General features: G+C 45.1%; 1 protein-coding gene across 3 annotated transcripts in view; it reads left to right on the top strand.

Annotated features, from left to right (window-relative positions):
* abcf1 (ATP-binding cassette, sub-family F (GCN20), member 1) overlaps positions 1-24,191 on the top strand; it is a 61,122-nt gene that overhangs the window by 17,527 nt on the left and 19,404 nt on the right. For all 3 annotated transcript variants that reach the window (XM_085974908.1, XM_085974907.1, XM_085974906.1), the window contains 13 exons: positions 2,339-2,413; positions 3,507-3,596; positions 5,480-5,602; positions 6,285-6,383; positions 9,029-9,151; positions 10,936-11,036; positions 12,562-12,647; positions 13,165-13,304; positions 16,238-16,386; positions 17,850-17,933; positions 19,522-19,646; positions 21,458-21,570; positions 23,971-24,142. In XM_085974908.1, coding sequence (XP_085831034.1) covers positions 2,339-2,413; positions 3,507-3,596; positions 5,480-5,602; positions 6,285-6,383; positions 9,029-9,151; positions 10,936-11,036; positions 12,562-12,647; positions 13,165-13,304; positions 16,238-16,386; positions 17,850-17,933; positions 19,522-19,646; positions 21,458-21,570; positions 23,971-24,142 — 1,480 coding nt within the window. The remainder of the gene's footprint in view (positions 1-2,338; positions 2,414-3,506; positions 3,597-5,479; positions 5,603-6,284; positions 6,384-9,028; positions 9,152-10,935; positions 11,037-12,561; positions 12,648-13,164; positions 13,305-16,237; positions 16,387-17,849; positions 17,934-19,521; positions 19,647-21,457; positions 21,571-23,970; positions 24,143-24,191) is intronic.

Raw genomic sequence — 24,191 nt, 5'->3', positions numbered from 1 at the left:
CAGTCTTGAAAATTTCAATTGACTTAGCACAGCCCTTTGGGAGAGTGTGTTCCAGATTTCCACTGCCCTTTGTATGAAAATGTGCTTCTTGATTTCACTTCTAAATGGCCAAACTCTAGTTTTAAGATTATGCCCCCTTTGTTCTCAATTTCCCTACCAGAGGAAATAGCTTCTCTGTATCTACCCTATTTAATCCTGTTTTTCAATTTAAGTAAGTCAGTTAGATCACCGCTCAACCTTCCAAACTCAAGGGAATACAACCTCAACCGAGAATTCCCCTCTACTGTGGTTGACATGGCCCTCGACTGTGTCCGCTTCACTTCCCGCACTTATGCTCTCACCCCTTCCCCCTCCCAGAACCACAATAGGGTTCCCCTTGTCCTCACCTTTCACCCCACCAGCCTCCACATTCAACTGATCATCTTCCGCCACCTCCAACGCATCTTCCCCTCACCTCCCCTTTCAGCATTCCGAAGGGACCGCTCCCTCCGCGACACCCTGGTCCACTCCTCAATCACCCCCAACAGCCCCTCCCCTTCCCACGGCACCTTCCCGTGCAAGTGCAGGAGATGCAACACCTGCCCTTATACCTCCTCCCTTCCCACTGTCCAGGGCCCTAAACACCCCTTCCAGGTGAAACAGCGATTTACTTGTACTTCTTGCAATCTAGTATACTGTGTTCACTGCTCACGATGCGGTCTCCTCTACATTGGGGAGACCAAACGCAGATAGGGTGACTGCTTTGCTGAACACCTCCATTCAGTCCGTAAGGGTGACCCCGAGTTTCCGGTCGCTTGTTACTTTAAATCTCCGCTCCATTCCCACTCTGATCTCTGTCCTCGGCCTCTTACACTGTTCCAATGAAGCTCAACGTAAGCTCGAGGAACAGCACCTCATCTTTCGATTAGGCACTTTACAGTCTTCTGGACTCAACATTGAGCTCAACAATTTCAGACTATAACCCCCCCCCCCCCCCCATTTTTTCAGGTGGCAGCTGTTGATGACTCTGCCATCCCCATTTGCAACATTTTATCGCTTCTGAGTTCAATTCTAACAGACTGTTCCTTCAGTTCCTCCCTCTCCCCCCCCCCCCCACCTTCCCTGCCCCTGCACCTGCTTAAAACCTGTTACATCTCCAACTTCTACCAGTTCTGACGAAGGGTCACAGACCTGAAACGTTAACTCTATTTCTCTCTCCATGGATGCTGCCTGGCCTGCTGAGTGTTTCCAGCATTTTCTGTAGTTATTTCAAGAGAATACAGACCAAGTTTATAAAGCCTCTCCTTACAATTTAACCTTTTAAGCCCAGTATCATTCTGGTGAATCTACACTGTACCCCCTCCAACACCAATATATTTTTCCTGAGGTTCGGTAGTCTATCTAAATTACTTTTGTGTATGTAAAATAGTTGTAGCCTTGATTTACAGCATAGTTTATGGGATTGTACCTGTTGTGTGTCTTCCATTTGCACACTCATTGCCATTAGCTTATAGTTTTTTGATGTAAATAGCAGAAATGTTATGATTAAGGCTAAATTTATATTCGAACTATAGTTCAAATGCACTGGTACAAAAGTTGGGGTGTAGTTCTGGAGTCTGGGCCCAGTGCGATACTGAAATGAAATTGAATGAGATCCCCTGGAGGGAGGGAGTCTTGCTCTAGTAAGGTTGGGCCCTAACTCTTCTAGTTGGGTTCAAACTAGAACTGCAACTTGTACTCTCCTACAGTTGCATTTTGCAGGAATCCTGTTACATTCACTAAAGACCTAGACCTGTGAAGGTTTAACTTGTAATTAGAATTTTAGAGTAATTTGTAAATCATGCCTGTTTTGCTAAGAATTGAAATCTTGAAGCCCTGTTCAAAAACTGCGAGCTAGATGGGTTAAGTGGCCTTTTTATCACCTTCGGTTGTTTTTCTTCCTGATCAGTGGCACTCAATTATAAGCTGTCTGATCTCATCCCAACCAGTGACAGCAAAGAACCACAATTTCATGGGACTTGGATCCTGGAATAGTAATCTCTGGTGTGCAAAAAGCAGTTCAGTGCGCCTGTGGGCAAACAAGGTGATACAAAGCGGTTTTGTGACCAGAGTGCGCTAACCAAATAGGAGTCAAACTTTTGGCCCAGCCAATGCATAAAGTTGTGTCATAAGGCAGTTTCCTTAAGGCCACTCCCTCAACCCTTCATGAGACATCTGTGGACACTGGGGGGTGGGGAGGTGGGCGAGTGCCGCACAGAGGTAACTCTCCCAAATAAAAGGTAAATCTAAAAACAACAATATAGTTGATCTTGCATTCAACAGGAACTAACTAGGCTTTTTGGCCTGATTTTTGTCACAGGCACTCTCGGACGATGATGATGATGACAAGTGGACTAAAAAAGGAAAACACACAAAAGCGAAAGGAAAGCAAAAGGTAGATAATTTGGATGGACTGTGGCTGGAGTGAGTTAGAGTGGCTTGGATGGGCCAGTAATTGCCATTTAGATGACAGCCATACTTGGGGGCTGAAGGAAGGGCCAAGATGGCCACCACCTTCCCACTCCCAATTCCCACTCTCTCATCCCTCCCTTGTTTTATCAACATTGTGGGACCAAAAGAAAAATTCCCAAGGCACATTATAAATAATTCGGGGGGTAGTACTCTTTTTTTTTGCCAATGTTGTTTCTTTAGCTTTTTATTTATTCATTCTCAAGATGTAGGTATCGCTGGCATTTATCTTAGTTGGTGATGATGGGCCACCTTCTTGAACTGTTGCAGTCTGTGTGGTGAAGGTGCTCCCACAGTGCTGTTGGACGAGGAGATCCAGGATTTTAACCCAGCAGCGCTGAAGGAATGGTGATATATCTCCAAGGCAGGGTAGTGTATGACTTAGAGGTGATGGTGTTCACACGCACCTAACGCTCGTGTCCTTCTAGGTGGTGGAGGCCGTAAATTTGGAAAGTTCTGCCAAAGAAGCCTCGGCAAGTTGGAGGAGCCCTGCTGATTTCTTTGCCCATGTGCTCCCCTCTCTGCCCCCCCCCCCCCCCACCTACAGTGCGCAGGTGTTGAGGCCAGTTGCAGTTCCCCCTAATAATGACCTGGGTGAGATAAACGAATACAATAAATACTTTCATAACACTGAACAAGATGGCTCCATGACCACGCAACACCTGTAAACATGGTGCAGTGCAGTAATGGATCCCTGAAAGATTAGTTGGTAGGATGAAGTGGAGTGAGCTTGTCTTGGTGGTATTCCATGATCAAAGCTGTGAAGGCAAGATATAGCATTGCTGTTCTTTCATGCTCCCATTGAGCCCAAGGAGCTGAAGTGGAGAAAAAAGTTGACAAAGTAAGCTATGGCTGGCTGTCCCAATTTGAGTGCCTCTTGGTCCTGGCAGTAATGTATAATTTGCATTGCAGCCAGCTGACCACATGGCCTGGCTACACGCTGTGCAGCTGATATGTGGCTGATGCTCTTTGTTACTTTGTCAGTGTAACACTCAAGTCTCATTGCTGCTTGTCTGCAGGGCAGCAATATTATCACTGCCGTGACTCGGATTGATGCAGAAGAAGAAAAGGACAAAGAAGAATCAAAGCCACAGAAAGGGAAAGGAAAGGTACACCGAATGATTCCAACTTGCGGAAAACACACGATTCCATGGTATAACATGTACTGTACTTCACATTGAGTTACTGAAGGCAACACATCTGCTCATAACTAGCATTATGTTGACAGCCTTGCCTTGGACAGTTCACAAAAATGACTGGTTTTCCTTTACTGCCCAGTATCTAGTATTGCGATGGCATGACCCAGAGCTGTAACAATAAAAACCTCATGTTATTGGGATTACATACCATATCTTGCATGTACAACTATTTCTGCATTCTTCCAAGAGGCAGATCCCTCTGATAAGATAAGGTGAATGAAAAAGTAAAAAGTTCATTTATTTTACAGGTTACATATGACTGAAAAAAGTAGTAGTTCCAGACTTTTAACTTCTATTAACTTTGTGTAACATATAAAACAGCAAGCTACGTCGCACTATCCCTGTTAACAGGCTAACATCGTCATTCCCAGTCAGTCTTGTCACTGAATTTGACTGGCTTCCCTCATAAAGGAGGCTTGTCTCCTGACCGTCTCTCTCAGCAGCCTTTCTGGGACTGATGTGAATTTGTTTCTCTGTCCCCTTTCTCCCTCTCTGGACGGAAGCAGGAAGTTCATCGTTTAATCTCTGATTCCTTCCCTGTCAGTAGAGCTACCAGTTAAAGTGACTGACCTTCCCAGGGTGGAGGCCCCTAGCAACTATCTGCCATTGCTCTCAAAATGAATACGGTCACCCCAAAACAGTGGTTCACAGGAAGATCTAAATGCACTTTCATTGATCTGAAGACGGGAAACATTCCTCAGACTGGTACATTTGGCTTCACTCAAATGCACATCTTGCCCCTCCCCACCCCTGAGCTCTGGCTGCAGAGAGCATTTTAAACCTTTGTCAGCTAAACTTAACGTAAAAGTACCACTTCCATATAAATCAGACCCAGGTCTTTTGTGGCGAAATTACCAAAAATCCTAAAATGCGACATTGGTATTATACCTGAACTCGGAGCACTTGATGCTGATGGTGCTAAAGGTGGAAGACTTTTTTGTTCACGGCACTAACATCCTCACCTAGGCAGGCACAGGAAATTGACACGAAAGCTCATTTCCTTGTCATTGCTGATTTATTAAGTGGCGTTCCCACCAATTCTCAATGTTGACCAGTTATGTGATTTGCCAATATCTGGTGGATGGCACAAGCCAGCAAACCAAACCCCTAAGGTGGGCAGCAACGTGTACATCTTGACTTTAACTACTATTGGGGTTCTTGGCAAATTCTCATGCTTCCAAAAGTGCATAATAGATCCCTTGGAGAAAGTTATCAGTTGTAATTGAGGGATTCTGACAATACAAACTGCAAAATTAGCTTTCTTATGTGACTGTGTTGAAGTGCACCATCAAACATGGAGCCTGACAAACCACAAAAGGTTCAATTTCCAGTCTGTTAATCTTCACCAGGATGGGTGATGTGCTCGGTGCCCTGGACGAGGTAAAGGAAAAATCAATTAGGCTTGCTGCTCCTGCTGGAAAGAGCATGTGTGTAGATCTCGAGTGAAGCCAGAATTAGTTTTGGCTGTGGGTGTGCTCCACTAGCCTAGCCGTGCACATAAGGAATGGCTGCTTAGGCGTTATATGTAGAAAATGGCTAGTGCCCAAGAAATAGTAGCCCAGCATTTTGATGAGAGGAATTGTTTAAAAACTATCGGGATAACGTTTGAGATGTTTATTTTCACCACCGGAACCCAAAGATCAGTGCCTTGTGGTTACTCTCATGTATCTCTTTTTTTAATTGCCTGGCGGGTGTCATGGTGAAGACCAGTCAAGCTGCTTTGTGTCGTGGACGCATAATGATATTGGGCAATTTAAAAGCAAAATTGAGTTACCTTGTGTTTTTCCAAACAGCCTGCAAATGTCTTTGCTGCCCTCGAAGTGGAAGAAGATGAAGAGGAAGAGGAGGAACTGGAGGACGACGAGCAGGAGGAAGAGGATCTATCCCAGCCAAAGGGCTCCAAAGGAAAAGCCACGGTGAATATATTAGAACACAAACAAATCGACTTTTGACGGTGAAGGAGTATAGGAACCCCTGATGGCTGCCACCTCTGCACTAATGGAACAGAATGCACAGAGCAGGCAGAGTTGGACGAGCGGAGGGATCAATGATACCCGGACTTCAAGCGTTAAGTTATGAGGAAAGATTACACAAATTAGGGTTGTATTCCCTAGAATTTAGAAGGCTAAGGGGTGATCTGATCGACATTTTCAGGATATTAAGGGGAACAGATAGGGTAGATAGAGAGAAACTATTTCCGCTGGTTGGGGAGTCTAGGACTAGGGGGCATGGTCTAAAAATTAGAGCTAGGCCTTTCAGGAGTGAAATTAGGGAAACACTTCTACACACAAAGGGTGGTAGAAGTTTGGAACTCTTCCGCAAACGGCAATTGATGCTGGGTCAATTAATTTTAAATCGGAGATTGATAGATTTTTGTTAACCAGAGGTATTAAGGGATATGGGCCAAAGGCAGGTATGTGGAGTTAGATCGCAGATCAGCCATGATCTCATCGAATGGCGGAACAGGCTCGAGGGGCTGAATGGCCTATTCCTGTCTTCCTATGTTCCTTTGAGGGTACCATGTGAGATGGTACAACACAAACCTGCTCATCTACTGATAGAGATGGACTAATCTTATTGCACTCCCTAATAATGCAGACTGAAGATGGTGAAGATGAAATGGAGGTGAAGGAAAAAGCAACCGATGACAAGTATGCTAATATGAGCAAAAAGGAGAAAAAGAAATTGAAGAAACAGGTAGGAAGTACAAAAGTTTTAGATTTTCTGCTTTGTAGTCCTAAGCACAATCTGAAACTAAGCCCCACTGTTGGGGTGAAGTTGGAGGGGTGCCATTTTGGTTATGTGGTGCCATCTTATTGCCCACAGATGGTGCTTGTGCTTTTATAAATTGCTGTGCTCCTGCCACCTGCAAGACTGAATTGTTTGGTACGAGACGCATGATCTGAAAGCAAAACCAAGTAAAGGGTCTTATCCAAAGCGAGCACTCAAGTTTGCCTTTTGCTTGGGGAGGTGGTGTGATTCTTTACACCTTTTTTGTATGCTCCAAAGAGATGTGGTCCTACATCCATGATATGTTATTGTCCACCTCATCCTATGATCGAGAGACAGCAGCAGATAACGCCTCCTGGTAATGGTGCCCTGTAATGATAGCTGTTGGCCCCAGGCTGGCCCAGGGATTGTGTTTCCTCATTGTTGACACTTTGCAGCCTTCTGACATCAAACTGGAGTCTTTGCTTTGCCCTGGAGTATTTAAGTTTTTGATAAACTGACAATGTTTTCATTAAATACAAGGATGGTGGCATCTTCCATGGATAAATACTCAGTACCTGTGGGATCTTGCCTAGAATATTCTTTAAAATGTTCTGATCAGTATCATGAGAGCCACCTGTTCTTAATTATCAGCTGGTCACTTTTATGCAAATTGTAAGTTCCCTTTCTGTTGAATTGGAATTATTGAATGGTTGAATTCTTTGTGTTCTTTTTAAATTTTGTCCACACCTGATTTATGCAGAGGTACAGTTCTGCAGGTGCCCTCCAGTACCTCACCCAATGACCACTCTTGCGTGAGCCAAGGTGTGATGCCTAGATAATCAATGTGCCGTTATTTAAATGCCAGCATTAACCCTTTTACAATCTCGGCAGGAATCTTGGGAGGCTAATAATCAGTGAGTGCTGTGTGTCCTTTTTCTCTTCCCTCTGCTACATGTGCACGTGCACTCTTTCAGCAGTGGTTACTTGAGACTGGTCATAAACAGAACCCACCCCCCGACTCCCCACAATAGTCAACAGGCAGAGGCATCAGACTCTGTTTTCTGCAGTATCTGTGCATACACTGTTCCAGCACAAATTGCTCTATCACAATCAACACCACAAAGAGAGATTATCTGGTCATTTATCACATTGCTGTTTGTGGGAGCTTGCTGTGCTCAAATTGGCTGCCGTATTTCCTACATTGCAACAATGACCACACTTCAAAAGTATTTCATCAGCTGTGAAACACTTTGGAACGACCCAAGGTCATGAAAGGTGCTGTAGAAATGAACGTTTTTTTTCTCTCCGCAGAAATCCTGAGGGTTTTGTTTCCCCTTCCTCCCTGGACCAGGTCCTCTGAAGTTAACACTGACAGCTAAGATTGTTAAGTGACTACAGACTTTAAATCAAACCTGAAATCTTCCTGGTCCTTGTGACACAGTTGCACATTCTCCTTCCACACTGAACTGTTGGAGAAGCTAATGCTTAATTTGGTAACTAAGAGTAGTTTTGTTGTAAACCTAATGGCCATAATTATCCATTAGACAACTCTGGGAATAAAGCCCGAGAGACACCGGGGTAGAATGTCTGCAGCTTTTCTCCTGATCTCTGAACCTATCTTCGGCACAAGATCGGCAGAAAGCCCCGCAGAAATTCCAGGCGAAAATTGTATATAAATACACACTCTGCTTTTAAATCCAATATATTCAACAATGTGACCAATGATGGTAAGATTGGCAGTTGGGTACAATGTGTTGTGTACGGAAATGAAAATGTACTAGTGGATCTTCCATGGTGTTGATCATGGTATGTCAAATTATGTGGTGTTTTAAGGACGGAAGTGTTTTACCGTGTAATACAGAATGTATCATTCTGCTGGTAAGAGTAGAGTTGTCCCTTTAAGGCCACAGAGTCTCATTAAGTGAACAGAGCCTCGAGAACTGGAATCTGCTTGTAGCTTCAGCTGAGAGCTACAATTTGCCAACTTTTACCTTTTTTCAGTATATTTTCGATATGACATGTACTTCATTGTCACGATTTATGGTCACACTTAATCAACATTTACCATTGTAAATTTCTCTCAATATTTCCCATTCAATTTTGCTATGTCCGTGGTCACACTGTAGTTGCATGCTCTGGCCACTACATGGCTCTGTGGAGCGAGTCTATCTCCTAACTCTGTTGTCATCTTGTATGTAGAAAAAAAACATTGAACTGATCATGGGCTTCGCCCCAGGCAATTTATAGTATTTAAAAATGGGGTGTGTTCCCATTTGGTGTCAGTTGGGTTACCTCTGATTGTGAATGTTTAGTACTGTGTTATATGGAGCATTTGCAGAAACCTATTTAAATTCTTTGCATTTTCTGCAAGGTCCATATAAGAGGTTAGGTTGCCGTCTGGCTTTTCAACAGCTCAACTTCAACACTCGAACAGTGGCCAATGCATTTCTAGTTAAAACTGGCAATTTCAGAAACCTGGTTGGGGCAGTGAAAAACCATACAGGTGGAATTATTTTAAAAGATGAAAGTAGTTCAGTAATTGATTTTAACTTGGAATATTAATGTGCTGGCAAGTAGGGTTATAAAGTTTAATTTGTCCCCATTTCTTTTCCTCTTCAAATTCTCCCCAGATGGAATTTCAGCGTCAAGTGGACACACTGAAAGCTTCAAATGATGCTGAGGGCGACTTCTCTGTGTCGCAGGCTGAGCAGTCATCGAGACAAGCCATGTTGGAGAATGCATCAGACATCAAGGTGCTTACTGCGGAGTCCTGACTGGGCGGTTATTTCTGGTTTTGACCACGTGGAAGCATCAATGTTAAGAATGACTTGACTGAGTTGAGCTGCCCAGCTTTAAGAATTTGGGCTGGCCCAGTGCTCTAGCACCAGGCTGTTACTAGGTTGTGTCCCAGGCTCCCTGCCACAGTAATCGTGCGATTGCCAGAATAAATTGGCCCTGAAAGACTTAAATTTACACATCTTGTGTTTCTCAAACATTTCAAAGCACTCGTACACTGAAGTGCAGTGACTTTCAAAACGGAATTGGATAAGTACCTGAAGGGAAAAAAATTGCAGGGCTACGGGGAAAGGGCAGAGGAGGGGGGCTAGCTAAAGTGCTCTTGCAGAGAGCCAGCACAAGCTCGACGGGCTGAATGGCCACCACCTGTGCTATAACCATTCTGTGATTCTGTGCGATATTTAACTTTACATCAGAAGCACAACACTTTCACCAGTGCAGCAATCACTGAGTACTGCACTGGTGTTTTAACACTAGATCATGTGCTCAAATTCCTTGCGAGCTTCAGACCCACATGCACCTCACCCAGTCACAAGAACACTACCAACTGAGCCAAGCTGGTGGGAACTCTGCAGGAGTAGACTGTGGCCGGGAAGGGAGTGGGAACATTGAAGAGCAATTCCTTTTGAACCCATTCTAGGATAGTTTTGCTGCTCTGAAGAAGCCATGGCAAAGCGCAGATCCCCTTTCAGAGTTGGCCACCTTAGTTGTCTGCCAAGTGCACAAATGTATAGGATAGCAAAATACTGCGGATGCTGGAAATCCGAAATAACAACAGAAAATGCTGGAAAAACTCAGCAGGCCAGGCAACATCCGTGGAGAAAGAAACAGAGTAAACGTTTCAGGTCGAAGACCTTTCGTCAGATGAAAGGTCTTCGACCTGAAACGTTAACTCTGTTTCTCTCCACGGATGTTGCCTGGCCTGCTGACTTTTCCAGCACAAATGTATAGCTTTATTTCGGTTGCCAATTAATGAGTGCAATTATGATAATGAGTGATTTCTATCCCCCTCAAACTCATGAGATTGCAACGTCGCCTGGATCTGAATCCCAAGTTCATCAACTGGGTTCAGGGGTCCACTGGAAACAGTTCATCCCTTCGATGATTTATGTTTAATTTTTATATTCTCAATGGTTACTTTTCCTCTCTCAATTTTCCTCCTTCCTCTCCAGTCCACCTTGTGTGGTACAAACAGGCCAGGAAGGTATATCTCTAATTAGTGCTGATGCCAACAGTTAGGGATGATAACTGACCATTGAAGCACATTGCTCAAGTCCCCTAACCCTCACAGCCTGTCATCTATCTGAATTTTGAATGCCATTGCTACTGGTGACGAGTAGCTTTGCCTAGTTTGGTTTGGTGGCTACCTCTTTTGAACCGAGGATTGTACATCATTTCAGCCGGTGCAGCAGTGCGGGTGCAACATTTGGCCATAGTTCCACTCAATCGGGTGTGGGCGGTGGTGGGGAATCCGTCGTCTTGCTGGTGTAAGCTGTCCGGTGACTCCTACTGGAAAGTATGTGTTTGTGGATGCCGATAAGAGCAGAGTTGGGCTTGGCTGCAGCATATTTCAGCTGCTTTTACCCAGCTGAAACACACTGAAGGGTGTTGGGATGATATAAATCATGGAGTGAAACATGAATGCTTTATGCAAGTATCTTAACGCTAATGTTGCCGTTTTACCCTAATTTTTCTGCTGGGAGCTGTGTTTTTCAATGGAACTGCGTCTCTTTTTTTTCAGCTGGAGAGGTTCAGCATCTCTGCTCATGGGAAGGAGCTCTTCATCAATGCTGACCTGTACATCGTGGCTGGGAGGCGATATGGTCTGGTCGGACCAAACGGGTAAGTTGGAACATAAGGCTCTTTTCAGTCTTGTCCTACATTAATGACCTTGACATTTTTCAGTTTAATAGTAAAACTTCACCCATTGACTTTTCTCATTGGGCTTCAGCAAAATTGTAAACCTTGTGTTAAAGGTCTCTGTGTTGTACAGTGCTCACGTGTCCACAATTGCTGTATTTTACAGTGACGTTTACCTTTGCAGAGATATGGGCAGGAAACATAGAAAAATAGGAGCAGGAGTAGGCCATTCGGCCCTTTGAGCCTGCTCCGCCATTTAATATGATCATGGCTGATCCTCTATCTCAATACCATATTCCCGCTCTCTCCCCATACCCCTTGATGCCTTTTGTGTCTAGAAATCTATCTATCTCCTTAAATATATTCAGTGACTTGGCCTCCACAGCCTTCTGTGGTAGAGAATTCCACAGGTTCACCACCCTCTGAGTGAAGACATTTCTCCTAATCTCGGTCATAAATGTCCTACCCCATATCCTGAGACTGTGACCCCTCGTTCTAGACCCCCCAGCCAGGGGAAACATCCTCCCTGCATCCAGTCTGCCTAGCCCTCTCAGAATTTTATACGTTTCAATGTGATCCCCTCATTCTTCTAAACTCTTGTGAATACAGGCCTAGTTGACCCAATCTCTCCTCTTATGACAGTCCTGCCAACCCAGGAATCAGTCTGGTGAACCTTCGCTGCACTCCCTCTGGCAAGTATATCCTTTCTTAGGTAAGGAGACCAAAACTGCACACAGTACTCCAGGTGTGGTCTCACCAAGGCCCTGTACAACTGTAGTAAGACATCCTTGCTCCTGTACTCAAATCCTCTTGCAATGGAGGCCAACATACCATTTGCCTTCCTAACTGCTTGCTGCACCTGCATGTTTGATTTCAGTGACTGGTGTACAAGGGCACCCAGGAAATTGAGACATGCTTGAAATATGTATGAGATGGAGACGTATTTTGATGTACTATCAATGAGTAGAAGTAATTTTCCGAATGGCGACGGTAGCCCTGCATCTTCCACGGGTTATAACAAAGCTACCAGTTTTCATGGCAGAGCTTATTTAACTTTTTTTTGCCCCTCAATTATCTCCTTGGAAGTGCTGACTCCTGGTTAGAGTTCAATTCTACAGACTATGGCGTCTCTCGGGCTCCTTGCTTAAGTGGCCGTTCTTTGCGTGAGTTGAGAAAGTACGTGTGGTAGAACATTTTGTTGTGTTAATTCCTGCTAAAACTGAAATGACAACTGACTATCGGGTGCTCGGAGGTTACGAGCTCCGTTAATCAGATAAACAGCTGTGATGTTAAACCTGGCTGCTTTTCTTCATCCAGCAATTTACCTTGTGGCAGCCTATTCAAGCCAAAGACATCCAAGTTCTGAATACTGCTCCCAGTTTTTCAGAGGCTCTTCTAGCACTGGAGTTTTAGTTAAAATGTTCACAGTGCAACTTCGCACACAACATACTGACAGCAGCCTGTTCCAGAGGAGCATTGTCTTGACGTTGTGCCTTATGTTTCTCAGCAAGGGGAAGACAACGCTGCTGAAGCACATTCAGAACCGAGTGCTGAGCATCCCTCCGAACATTGACGTGCTGCTCTGCGAACAAGGTAAGCTGAATTTGACAGGGACCGACTCCATTTCAGTGTTCGTGTAGCGAAGGTTATAGGAGAGAGCGATTCTGCTCCTGTTCCTGATTGCTGCCCGATACCGCTGCTAGAAAATAGGCTTGTGTGGCTGTTAGGTGAGGATGGGGTCGTCAGGTTATCATTACTAATTAACACCCCTTCCCAAACAGCTTGGGTCCCCCTGTAGCTTGTCCCCATCTACCTCTAATAACCAACCTTGATATTTTGGTGTCATCCCCACAAACTTTGCTACCAATGCTCTTTTTCCAGATCATTTATGAAAATGTAATGCCTTCCCCACAACATAGTCCTCACTCATCACACCGTTTATCTAGAATACTTGCCATTTAAGCAGAAGCTTGGGAATAGCATGTGCTATGAGAGGGGGAATATAGATTTGGCATGCAGTGAGGAAGGAGAGGAGTGAGGTACAGAAATGTGTGTTGTATTGAAAAGTGATCCATTGAGCTGATGACTCTTTTGGGACCTCTCTTCTCAGAGGTGAAGGCCGATGACACAGCAGCAGTCAATGCTGTCCTGAAGGCTGATACGAAGCGGCTAAAGCTGTTGGAAGAAGAGCGACAGCTCCAGGCTCTCTTAGAGAAGGGAGATGACCGAGCTGGCGAAAGACTGCAAAAGGTGAGCTTTTAAGCTTCAGTCAACTTTTTTTTCACCTCTTCATCCTAATCTAACTCGTGTAACAAATCATCATTGAGCTGCCAGAACTGAAATAGAAATTACAACACTGATACAGGCTGTTCAGCCAGTCCATGTTGGTGTTTGTCTTTCACACAAGCAGCACTCCTAATACGATGGAAACCATGTCAGATTCTTGCTGTGGTACATATAATTACATCGAATGTACAGCACAGAAACAATCCATTTGGCCCAACCGGTCCATGCCGGTGTTTATGCTCCACACGAGCCTCCTCCCACGTTACTTCATCTCACCCTATCCGCATAACCTTCTATTCCTTTCTCCCTCGTGTTTATCTAGCTTCCCCTTAAATGCATCTATGCTGTTCGCCCCAACTATCCGTGTGGTAGCAAGATCCACATTCTCACCACTCTCTAGGTAAAGAAGTTTCTCCTGAATTCCCTATTGGTATGATTAGTATTACATCGTATTTACAGCACCGAAACAGGGCATTCGGCCCAGAAGGTCCTGACTACCTTCTATTTATGGCCCCTAGTTTTGATCTCCCCCATAAGTGGAAACATCTTGTCTCCGCCTGCCCTACCAAACCCCTTCATAATTTTAAAAACCTCTATCAGATCCTCCCTCAGCCTTTTTTTTTTTAAAAGAGAAAAGAGCCCGTTCAGATTTTCCTGATGGGTATAACCTACAGTAGTACTGCCAAGTTTGCAACAATCATGTTACCTCCATGCATGTAGTGCAGTGTTACTCAATAGCGTTGTTGAGGGTCACAGTTCTAGCCAAACTCTCCTTCAAAGACAATGTCATGATGCTGCAATGTACAGCACGTAATGGTGGAATAGGGGTCTGCACCTAGAGTTTTCCCCGCACACTGATTTGATTTTAAATCATCCCACTGTGGGGACACTCCCCTATTTTAATAGGCCTACTTGTTCTGTGGAAGCTTGCATTACCCTGCTTCTTAATAGCATTCCCTTGATTTTCGTAGAGCAAGGAAAGGAGAGGGAGTCTCACTAATTCTCAGCTTGGTGACTGTCCCACAGCTGGACGGACCACCAATGGAGGCTCCCATGCAGGTCTCCCCTGGGCCTTGTGAAGAATTGTGTGCACGCATGTAAATGGCCCCCAGCTGTTCTTGGTAGAGCTGGTAGTGCACTCTGAAGCTGCCCTACGGGTCTCTAGTTGAACAAGCCTGCAATGTGTGGGCAAGTCTCAGTTACTCGAGCTGGAGCTAATTGCTTCCAATTTGTGCTAGGTTTCATAAATGATTGATTTGCATTGAGAGCGGGTTGAGGAAATGTCCTGAGACACACCAGGTTTGATATTTGTCAACTCTTGCTCTGTGTTAACTGGTGGCTCTTGGAGTTTCTCTTGCCTTCCCCTTTGCATTATTCACCATTCATCGGCAGTGAGCGGGAGAGTTTTTTCCCCCAGGAACTCTGAACTGCTGATCTAAAAGGGAAGTTGCCCTTGTTTCAATCACCCACTCCTATTCTTCAGGGAAGTGCCCAGCTCCCCTCTCCACTTCACCTCCATGGCGACTTAATCAGAATCTCAAAGGAGGACACAAATAACCTCCCAGAGATGCCGGGGAACATAGGGTCTAATGAGAGGGAGGAACTGAAAGAAATCAGTATTTGTAGGGAAATGGTGTTGGGGAAATTGACGGGATTGAAGGCCGATAAATCTCCAGGGCCTGATAATCTACATCCTAGGGTACTTAAGGAAGTGGCCCTAGAAATAGTAGATGCATTGCTGGTCATCTTCCAAAATTCGATAGACTCTGCAACAGTTCCAATGGATTGGAGGGTAGCTAATGTTACCCCACTATTCAAAAAAGGTGGTAGAGAGAAAACGGGGAATTATAGACCGGTAAGCCTGACATCGGTAGTGGAGAAAATGCTAGAGTCCATTATAAAAGATGTAATAGCAGAGCACTTGGAAAACAGTGACAGGATCGGACAAAGTCAACATGGATTTACAAAAGGCAAATCATGCTTGACTAATCTACTGGAATTTTTTGATGATGTAACTGGTAGAATAGATAAGGGAGAACCAGTAGATGTGGTGTATTTGGACTTTCAGAAGGCTTTCGATAAGGTCCCGCATAAGAGATTAGCGTGTAAAGTTAAGGCACATGGGATTGGGGGCAAGGTACTGACTTGGATAGAGAACTGGTTCGAGGGGCCGAATGGCCTACTCCTGCTCCTATCTTCTATGTTTCCAATCTTCCATGAAACAAGTTCCAAATCCATCTATGCCATGCTGGTAAAATTAAATTAACCGACAGTGCCTTAAGCCAACAAACTGCCCTCCAAATTTTTAAATATGCTTTTGAGTGTCAGGGTCATTAGGTTGTGGGTTCAAACCTCCCTCTATGACTTGAGCACATAATATAAGATGGCAGTCTTGAGGAGTGCTGCGCTGCCAGAGATGCCACCTTTGGATAAGACTTCAAACCTTTTAAAAGTCTGTAATGGTGTGAGATCAGATGGACTGAAGGGCTGCCTTCATCCAAAGGGATCGTAACCAGCGTGGTTCGGGGGTGGGGGGGGAAACTTGATTTACTGAATATTTGAAAACTATTTTTCTGTATGATTCTAGTTTTCTTTGACCAGTGCATTTTTGTCTACATTCAGTTGGATTGTAAAACGTTTTATTGGATTCATTATATTGATTTGGAGAGAAACATTGGTGGACTAACTGCTTTCTCACTGCAGTGAGAATGGAGGATTCTGCAAGTGACAAGAGAAACCTTTTCAGGAGGCAACTTGTAATTTTGAGGCTTGAACATTGATGGGGTCCTTTGTATCCAAGTTCCCTATTCAGCTTCTTCTCTCTTCGAGTTTTCAGGTGTGTAGGTAGCATTAAGATTTCTCACATAATAGCGACGCTCCTTTTTGTCATTCTGTAGGTATATGAGGAACTGCGTGCTACAGGTGCTGCTTCTGCAGAGGCTAAAGCCCGTCGTATCCTGGCTGGTCTGGGCTTCACTCCTGAGATGCAGAATCGAGCTACCAAGAAATTCTCTGGAGGCTGGAGAATGAGAGTGTCACTGGCTAGGTAAGCACAGGGCAGGTCATGGGGGATGAGAGACCGACCATCTCTGATCAGGAAATGGTACATGCTATGGAAAGTTGAGAGGCTGCCTTGCTCTGGCTAGGGGAAGGTACAGGCTCCATGACTAAGAACCCTCTGTTTAGGGGAGGGCGAGGCATATAGGGGAAGATGAATAGGAGGGAATTGGGGTTTCCCCTGTCTGAGTCATAGTCATAGAGTTATACAGCACAGAAAGAGGCCCTTCGGGCCATCGTGTCCACGCCGGCCATCAAGCCCTGTCTATTCTAATCCCATTTTCCAGCACTTGGTCCGTGGCCTTGTATGCTATGGCGTTTCAAGTGCTTATCTAAATGCTTCTTGAATGTTGTGAGGGTTCCTGCCTCTACCACCCTTTCAGGCAGTGAGTTCTAGATTCCAACCACCCTCTGGGTGAATAAGTTTTTCCTCAAATCCTCTCTAAACCTCCTGCCCCTTACCTTGAAACTATGCCCCCTGTGGCCGGAGAGGTTCTGAAAATTTGTGTCAGAGCCCCTGCAATCTCCTCCCTTGCCTCACACAGCAGCCTTGGATACATCTCGTCAGGGCCTGGGGATTTATCCACTTTTAAGCCCGCTAAAACCTGGGATGGGGCTGATGAGGGCAGCTAGAGGATAAGGGCTGCCTCTGGGGAGGTGAGGATGGGATCAGCAGGAAGATAATGGCTGCCTCTGTGGAGGTGAGGATGGGATCAGAAGGAGGATAAGGGCTGCCTCTGTGGAGGTGGGGATGGGATCAGCAGGAGGATAATGGCTGCCTCTGGGGAGGTGAGGATGGGATCAGCAGAAGGATAAAGGCTGCCTCTGGGGAGGTGAGGATGGGATCAGCAGGAGGATAAGGGCTGCCTCTGGGGAGGTGAGGATGGGATCAGCAGAAGGATAAAGGCTGCCTCTGGGGAGGTGAAGATGGGATCAGAAGGAGGATAAGGGCTGCTTCTGGGGAGGTGGGGATGGGATCAGAAGGAGGATAAGGGCTGCCTCTGGGGAGGTGAAGATGGGATCAGCAGAAGGATAAAGGCTGCCTCTGGGGAGGTGAAGATGGGATCAGAAGGAGGATAAGGGCTGCTTCTGGGGAGGTGGGGATGGGATCAGCAGGAGGATAAGGGCTGCCTCTGGGGAGGTGAAGATGGGATCAGCAGGAGGATAATGGCTGCCTCTGGGGAGGTGAAGATGGGATCAGCAGGAGGATAAGGGCTGCCTCTGGGGAGGTGAGGATGGGATCAGCAGGAAGATGAGGGCTGCCTCTGGGGATAGTGGAGGCTGTAGGCTTTTTATTTGTCTGCAGATTTCGCTACACAGCTGATCCAAAAACTATAATTTTACTGCTTACTGGTTTTTATGAAGAGACAAGGAAGTTCAATATCACGGTTTGCCTAGTCGGTTGTCTTTGTGCCCACTGCCTTATTATGGTGTCCTTGCTGTGTATTGCAGAGCTCTGTTCATGGAGCCCACGTTACTGATGTTGGACGAGCCCACAAACCATCTGGACCTTAATGCTGTCATCTGGCTTAACAAGTAAGTGTAATATTGATAGTGTGGGTTCACAATCTGGTTTGCTCAATTTCGAAATTTCAAACTCAAAATTCAGAAATCCCTTCAAACTCAGATCACCTGTCCATGGAGCTTTGTGTGGGACGCAGGGACCCTTTTCAAATACAGTCAGACCTGGTGTATTGGTGATCTGTTGAATTAAGTACCTTTTTGAGTCTAAGCCAAGCAATCCAATAGCCATAGGCACAGGAACAGGCAAATCTGCCAGTTAATGTTTTCAGACTATGGCCAGAATTCCACACTGAGTTGAGCCCAGCACCGTCCAGGAGACACTTCACTCTCGGCTCTGGAGTTATCTCTCACGTATGACAGCAGATACGTGAAGTGGCAGTGGTACGGCACCCCTTGAATCTCAACCTAGCACCTACGGAGAAAACTATTAAAGATGACGTTCAAGTAAAACTATTGACTGAAGCTGTTTCTTTCTGGGAGAAATAGAGAATTTCAACCCTGTGCCGGTTTACCTATTCAGAACGCTTTCATTTTAAAGTTCCAGAGCACAGTACATGCAATGTTGAATTAGCTCGACTTGAAATTTGTTTAAATGATATCTCTGAACGGTCAGAATCACTGTGGCCTTTCTTGCTTCAGATGTCTGATTAAACTGTTGATTTCAGTGTGTAACAAATTGGGCAAGTCCAGACATTGTCCGCCAAACCGATTCTGACTACTCCCAAATTCAATTTTCTTTGTATAAGATCTCCCTGAAATTGACTGGTTTCTGATAATTTAATATTACAGTAGAATATTAGAGAGTGGCTCAGTTGTGGTACTAAAGCAAGATGCTGTGGATCCTGGAAATCTGAAATAAAAACAGAAAATGCTGGAAATACTCAGCAGGTCAGGCAGCATCTGTAGAGAGAGAAACAGAGTTCAGGTTTCAGGTCACTGACCCTTCGTCAGAACTGGAAAAAGTGGGAGATGTAACAGGTTTTTAAGCAAGTGTAGGGGCTGGGAAAGGGGGAGTGGAGGAAAGAACAAAAGGGAAAGTCTGTGATAGGGTGGAAGGCGGGAGAGATTAAGAGACAAAAGGGATGATGGTGCAAGGCAAAAGGAGATGGTAATGGGACAAGTTAAGAAACAAAAGATGATTCTAGATGAAATGTAAATGGCAATGGCAGGATGATCAACTGCTGTCATGTGAAAGTGCCTAATCAAAAGATGAGGTGCTGTTCCTCGAACTTACGTTGAGCTTCATTGGAACAATGTAAGAGGCCGAGGTCAGAGTGGGAGTGGAGCGGAGAATTAAAGTGACAGGCAACCGGAAGCTCGGGGTCACCTTTACGGACTGAGCAGAGGTGTTCCGCAAAGCGGTCAGTTGTGGTACTGGTTAATTTCTCTCCTCCACCGTACTTCCCCATGCCAAGAGCACAGAGACCAATAGTAGTGCTCTGGCTGAGATCAGGGTTAGATCCTGGGGGGCAGTGGGGTTCTGGTCTGTATGACTCGGTAACATACTGGGGAGTACATTTACGCACACAGCCATCTGAAATGCCTGTGCCTCTGATTATTTGCCTTTGAGCTGTACTTATTTGCTGTCTCTCATTGTCAGCTACCTGCAAACCTGGAAGAAGACTCTGCTAATTGTGTCCCACGACCAGGGCTTCCTGGATGACGTCTGTACGGACGTCATTCACCTGGACATACAGAAGCTCTTTTACTACAGGGGGAACTACAGTAAGTGGCGAGCAACATGGATGATGCTGGGTATTGGGAATATTGGGAATACAAGTTATGAGAAATGGTTAATGCTTGTCTTCTTTGAAAAGGCAGAGACTCTGAGGTGATCTAATTGGAGTTTTACAGGATTATGAAGCTAGATTGATAAAAAATTAACCAAGCAAATGATTCACTGGTGGAAGGTTCAAATTCCAGGCATTGCAAGTTAGAAGTGAGGAACTTGAAAGTAAGAGAAAAATGTGAGGGAACTTCTTCATCCAAAAGAAAATTGTTGCAGCAAAATTGCATATGTGAGTGTTAAGAGCATGAAAGCAAAAGCAAAATACTGAGAATGCTGGAAATCTGAAATAAAACAGAAAATGTTGGCAACACTCAGCAGTTCAAGCAGCATTGACTTGAAATGTTAACTCTTATTTCTCTCGCAGCAGATGCTGTGTTTTCAGCATTTTCTGTTTTTATGTTCAGAACAAGATTGATTTTCCAGCAGCAAACGGAGTAATTCTCCCTTTGGAATTACTTACTAAGGAAAGGCGTTGACACAGACAGTGTAAATAGGTTTTTCTAGAGCAGAGGAGGAGCACAAGACGCCCTGATTACTATTCAGTGGCCATTCTAGGAAACATACTTGGGTCGATACAGCCAAACAGCCTGCCTACATTCACTATCTTGCATACGAAAATGATGGACAGAAAAATACCTAATGATCTATCTAGCCTGTCCCACTCATACATCACCGTACATACACTCCCCACTCGCCCAGAAAATGTAATCTTCAATTGGGGTTAAAAAAAATGGAAAATTCCTCTCCCGCCCTCTTAGGTGATCGAAATACAGGCAATCACATTGGCCTTGATTTACATTACAGGTTATCTACTACTTGTATGAGGTGATCTCCGTCCCAGCCAGAAACTGGTGCAGCTCTCGCTTAAAGGAATTCCGCGAAAATCGGCTATCACCACACGAGCTGGCAGCCTCTGGGAAAAGAAGAGCCACCTAACATCCAACCTAGTTCTGCCCTTACGTAACCCCTGGTCCTCCCTAACCTATCCAGTTGAAATAATTGGTCTATGTAAACACAATTTAGTCCCTTGATTATTTTATAAACCTTGATCGAATCATCCCTAAGTCTACGCTTCTCTGAAGTATAGAGACCCTGCTCGTTGAGCTGATCTTGGTAATTAAGGTGTTTTAAATTGCCCTGTGAATACATCTAGAACCCTGTTTGCTTTAGCAGTAGCTTTAGATGTCCTTCCCCCTCCTCCTTTAAGACGCTCCTTGAAACCTACCTCTTTGACCAAGTTTTTGGTCATCTGCCCTAATTTCTCCTTATTTGGCTTGGTGTCAAATTTTGTTTGATAACGCTCCTGTGGAGCACCTTGGGATGTTTTATTACGTTAACGATGCTATATAAATGCAAGTTATTGTACTAATGTGTTGGGAGAGTTGGGGAATGGTTACAGTTGAGTTGAATGATTAAAATAAAGATTGACTGGTGGGAAAGTCATTTAACATGACAAATGACATTATAGAAGGATAAAAGTCTACAAATTGGCTGCTCCCCTCCCCTCCAAACTCCCCAACACACAAAGTTGTTCTTTACATCAGATTGCTTCCCTTCCCTTTCCCATTACATTTTTACCCCAACGCGCACAGCATCAATAATGTGCAGCTGATCTTCAGTAATGTGGGTGAATCTGTGTCCTGTAATTCCTACCTCATGGCCCTTGTACAGTAAGACTGCGTGCATAGATTCCTTCTCTGAAGAGTGCTGTGGCTCTTTTGATTCCTGTATGCTTTGTCTGTTCCAGATACCTTTAAGAAGATGTACCAACAGAAACAGAAGGAAATGCTGAAACTCTACGAGAAACAGGAAAAGAGACTTAAAGATCTAAAAGCAGGCGGCAAGTCGACCAAACAAGCGGTACGTGATTTGTGCAAGGTGCTGCAGGCTGGCCTCAGTCTGGTTTGCAGCATCTTCTTTGTGATGGTAGTAACGTAAGTGTGTGGTTTCACACCACTGCGTATGTAAGATTAAATTGCTGATGTATAGTCTGGCAGTGAGTTTACTTCAGATATTGAGGAGTGCTAATCTGTTGGGAGGGTGAGTGTGGGAAGGAATAACCAATTCTTCACTGGGAAAATTTGCCAGCCACTTGCTCACTGATTCCTTTCCAGCCAGTCACAGGATGACACTGGCAGAGGGCTGGGAGAGGATTGTCTCCATGGCTTCTCAGATGCCTGCCTTTATAATAAAGGAAATGAGGCAGGAATTGGGTGTTGTACAAGGTTAGTTTACCATCCTTTCTGTCGTCACCCCTGTGCGCTCTCACCTATGTTAGCTTCTGGTCCAGCAATGCTTCACATTTAAAATGATCATCCTTGTGTTCAAATCCCTTCATGGCCTCGCCCCCTCCCTATCTCTGTAACCTCCTCCAGCCCTGCAAACCTCCATGAGAACTCTGCGTTCCTCCAATTCTGGCATCTTGTGCATCCCCGATTTTCCTTCGCTCCACCATTGGCTGCCGTGCCTTCAGCTGTCTCGGCCCTAAGCTCTGGAATTCCCTTCCTAAACTGGGACATTTTAATCAGTTAAAGGCGCTATATAAATACAAGTTGTTGTGTTCTCCCCACTCCAGGACTTGAGCTCATAATCGAGGCAGACACTTCACTGCAGTACTGAGCGAGTGCTCCATTGTCAGAGGTGTGTCCTTCAGTTGAGACGTTAAACCAAGTCCCGTTCTGTACTTAATCTACCTGCTGCCTCTTGGTGACGTCATCAAGAGTCACAAGGTCAGCATTCCATAGATAAACTGAAAATGCCCAGCTTGCCTTGCATGCCCATGTTTGTGCTGTGAGCCTAGCTGGCATTTAAGTTGTGGTTAAGCCATAATTTCCTCTACATGAACTTCCGGAAGATCAATGTCATTGCTTTTAGCACCTGCCAGAAACACCACTCCCTTGCCTGTAATTCCATCCATCCCCTCATTTTGGCAACTTCACCTGTCCGCTGCAGAGCCAATGTTTTTCTATGTTAAAGGTGCTTTCTAAATACAATTTTTTGAGGTGGATAATTGGAAGGTAAATAGATCATGTATTTAACTTTTGAAATCATTCTACATGATGGTGCAAGAGTGGCTTAGGCGCAGTGACTGGAGTTAAATAACTGCTTAGAAACCGCCGATCACTCTAGTCCGGATGCAAGGTATTTCCGGTCTGGATGGGAACTGCGCTCTGTCATTTTAGTAGCCCTGATCTGGGTGATCAATGTGTTTTTCAGAATGCCTCAATACGATTCAATTAATCGTGTTTTGTGAAAAAATTGTCATTTCATGGACTGCTCAAACATAGAAGGGATGTATTACACAGGACGTTAGAGAGCACCAGTGTGTGCATGTTCAGACTTTCAGTGAAAACGGAGCTCAATCCTGTCCTCACCAAGTGTGTTCTGGCAAGAGTCACAGAATCACAGAAACCCCACAGTGCAGATAGAGGCCATTTCGGCCCATCGAGCCTGCACCGACACATATCCCACCCGATCCCCGTAACCCCTACACCAACACATATCCCACCCTATCTCCGTAACCCCACACATTTTAATCCCCCTAACACTAAGGGTCAATTTATCATAGCCAATCAACCTAACCTGCACATCTTTGGACTGTGGGAGGAAACCGGAGCACCCGGAGGAAACCCACGCAAACACGGGGAGAATGTGCAAACCCCACACAGACAGTCACCCGAGGCTGGATTCGAACCCGGGTCCCTGGTGCTGTGAGGCAACAGTGCTAACCACTATGCCACCGTGCTGCCCGTACTAAGGGTAGTATTCAAGAGTAGGAACCCTGTCCCACTGATTTACTTACTACTTTGCCCCAGCTGAGGGGTGCTGATGGCCAACTGGAGTGTCCAGACTGCGCCAGTGATCAGGAAATTGGTCAAACCTTGTACCTTCTTGGTCTGTGTGTCACAGTTGCTCACTGGAAAACTGAGGGATTGGGGGAGTAGACAAATGTGCTGGGTTTAAACCTAGATCGCGAGCAAAAGGATTATAGCAATAGGAGTAGGCCATTGAGCCCCTTCGAGTCTGCTCCGCCATTCACTTGGAGCATGGCTGAATGTAAGATTCTAATGCACTGTGATACTTTCTACCCCAAGTGGGATACAATGTTCTGTTGGGCAATATGATTGTGAAGGGACAAACGTTGAGTGGTCGAACCATCTTGGTCTTTTCTTCTCCATAGGTTGACAAATAGTTTTTGTTATTTCAACTGCTGCTGCTGATTTTCTCCTCTTCCCCCTCCGACCAAATTCTATCTTGTAGGAGAAACAGACGAAGGACGCGTTGACACGCAAACAGCAGAAGTGTCGTAAAAAGAACATGGATGAGGAGTCAAACGAAGCTCCTGAGCTTCTGAAAAGGCCCCGAGAATACACCGTGAAGTTTACATTTCCAAACCCACCTCCGCTGAGCCCTCCGATCCTGGGGGTGCACGGTAACAGTTTGAGTGATTGAAAGACTCCCCCTAATGTTTTGCCTTTTTA

Source organism: Somniosus microcephalus, unplaced genomic scaffold (assembly GCF_052327205.1).
Source record: "Somniosus microcephalus isolate GS21.2 unplaced genomic scaffold, FLI_Smic_1.0 unresolved_chr1, whole genome shotgun sequence".
NCBI classification, from domain to species: domain Eukaryota; kingdom Metazoa; phylum Chordata; class Chondrichthyes; order Squaliformes; family Somniosidae; genus Somniosus; species Somniosus microcephalus.
Note: the sequence above shows the minus strand (reverse complement) of the source record. Positions and strands in the feature narration are given on the sequence as shown.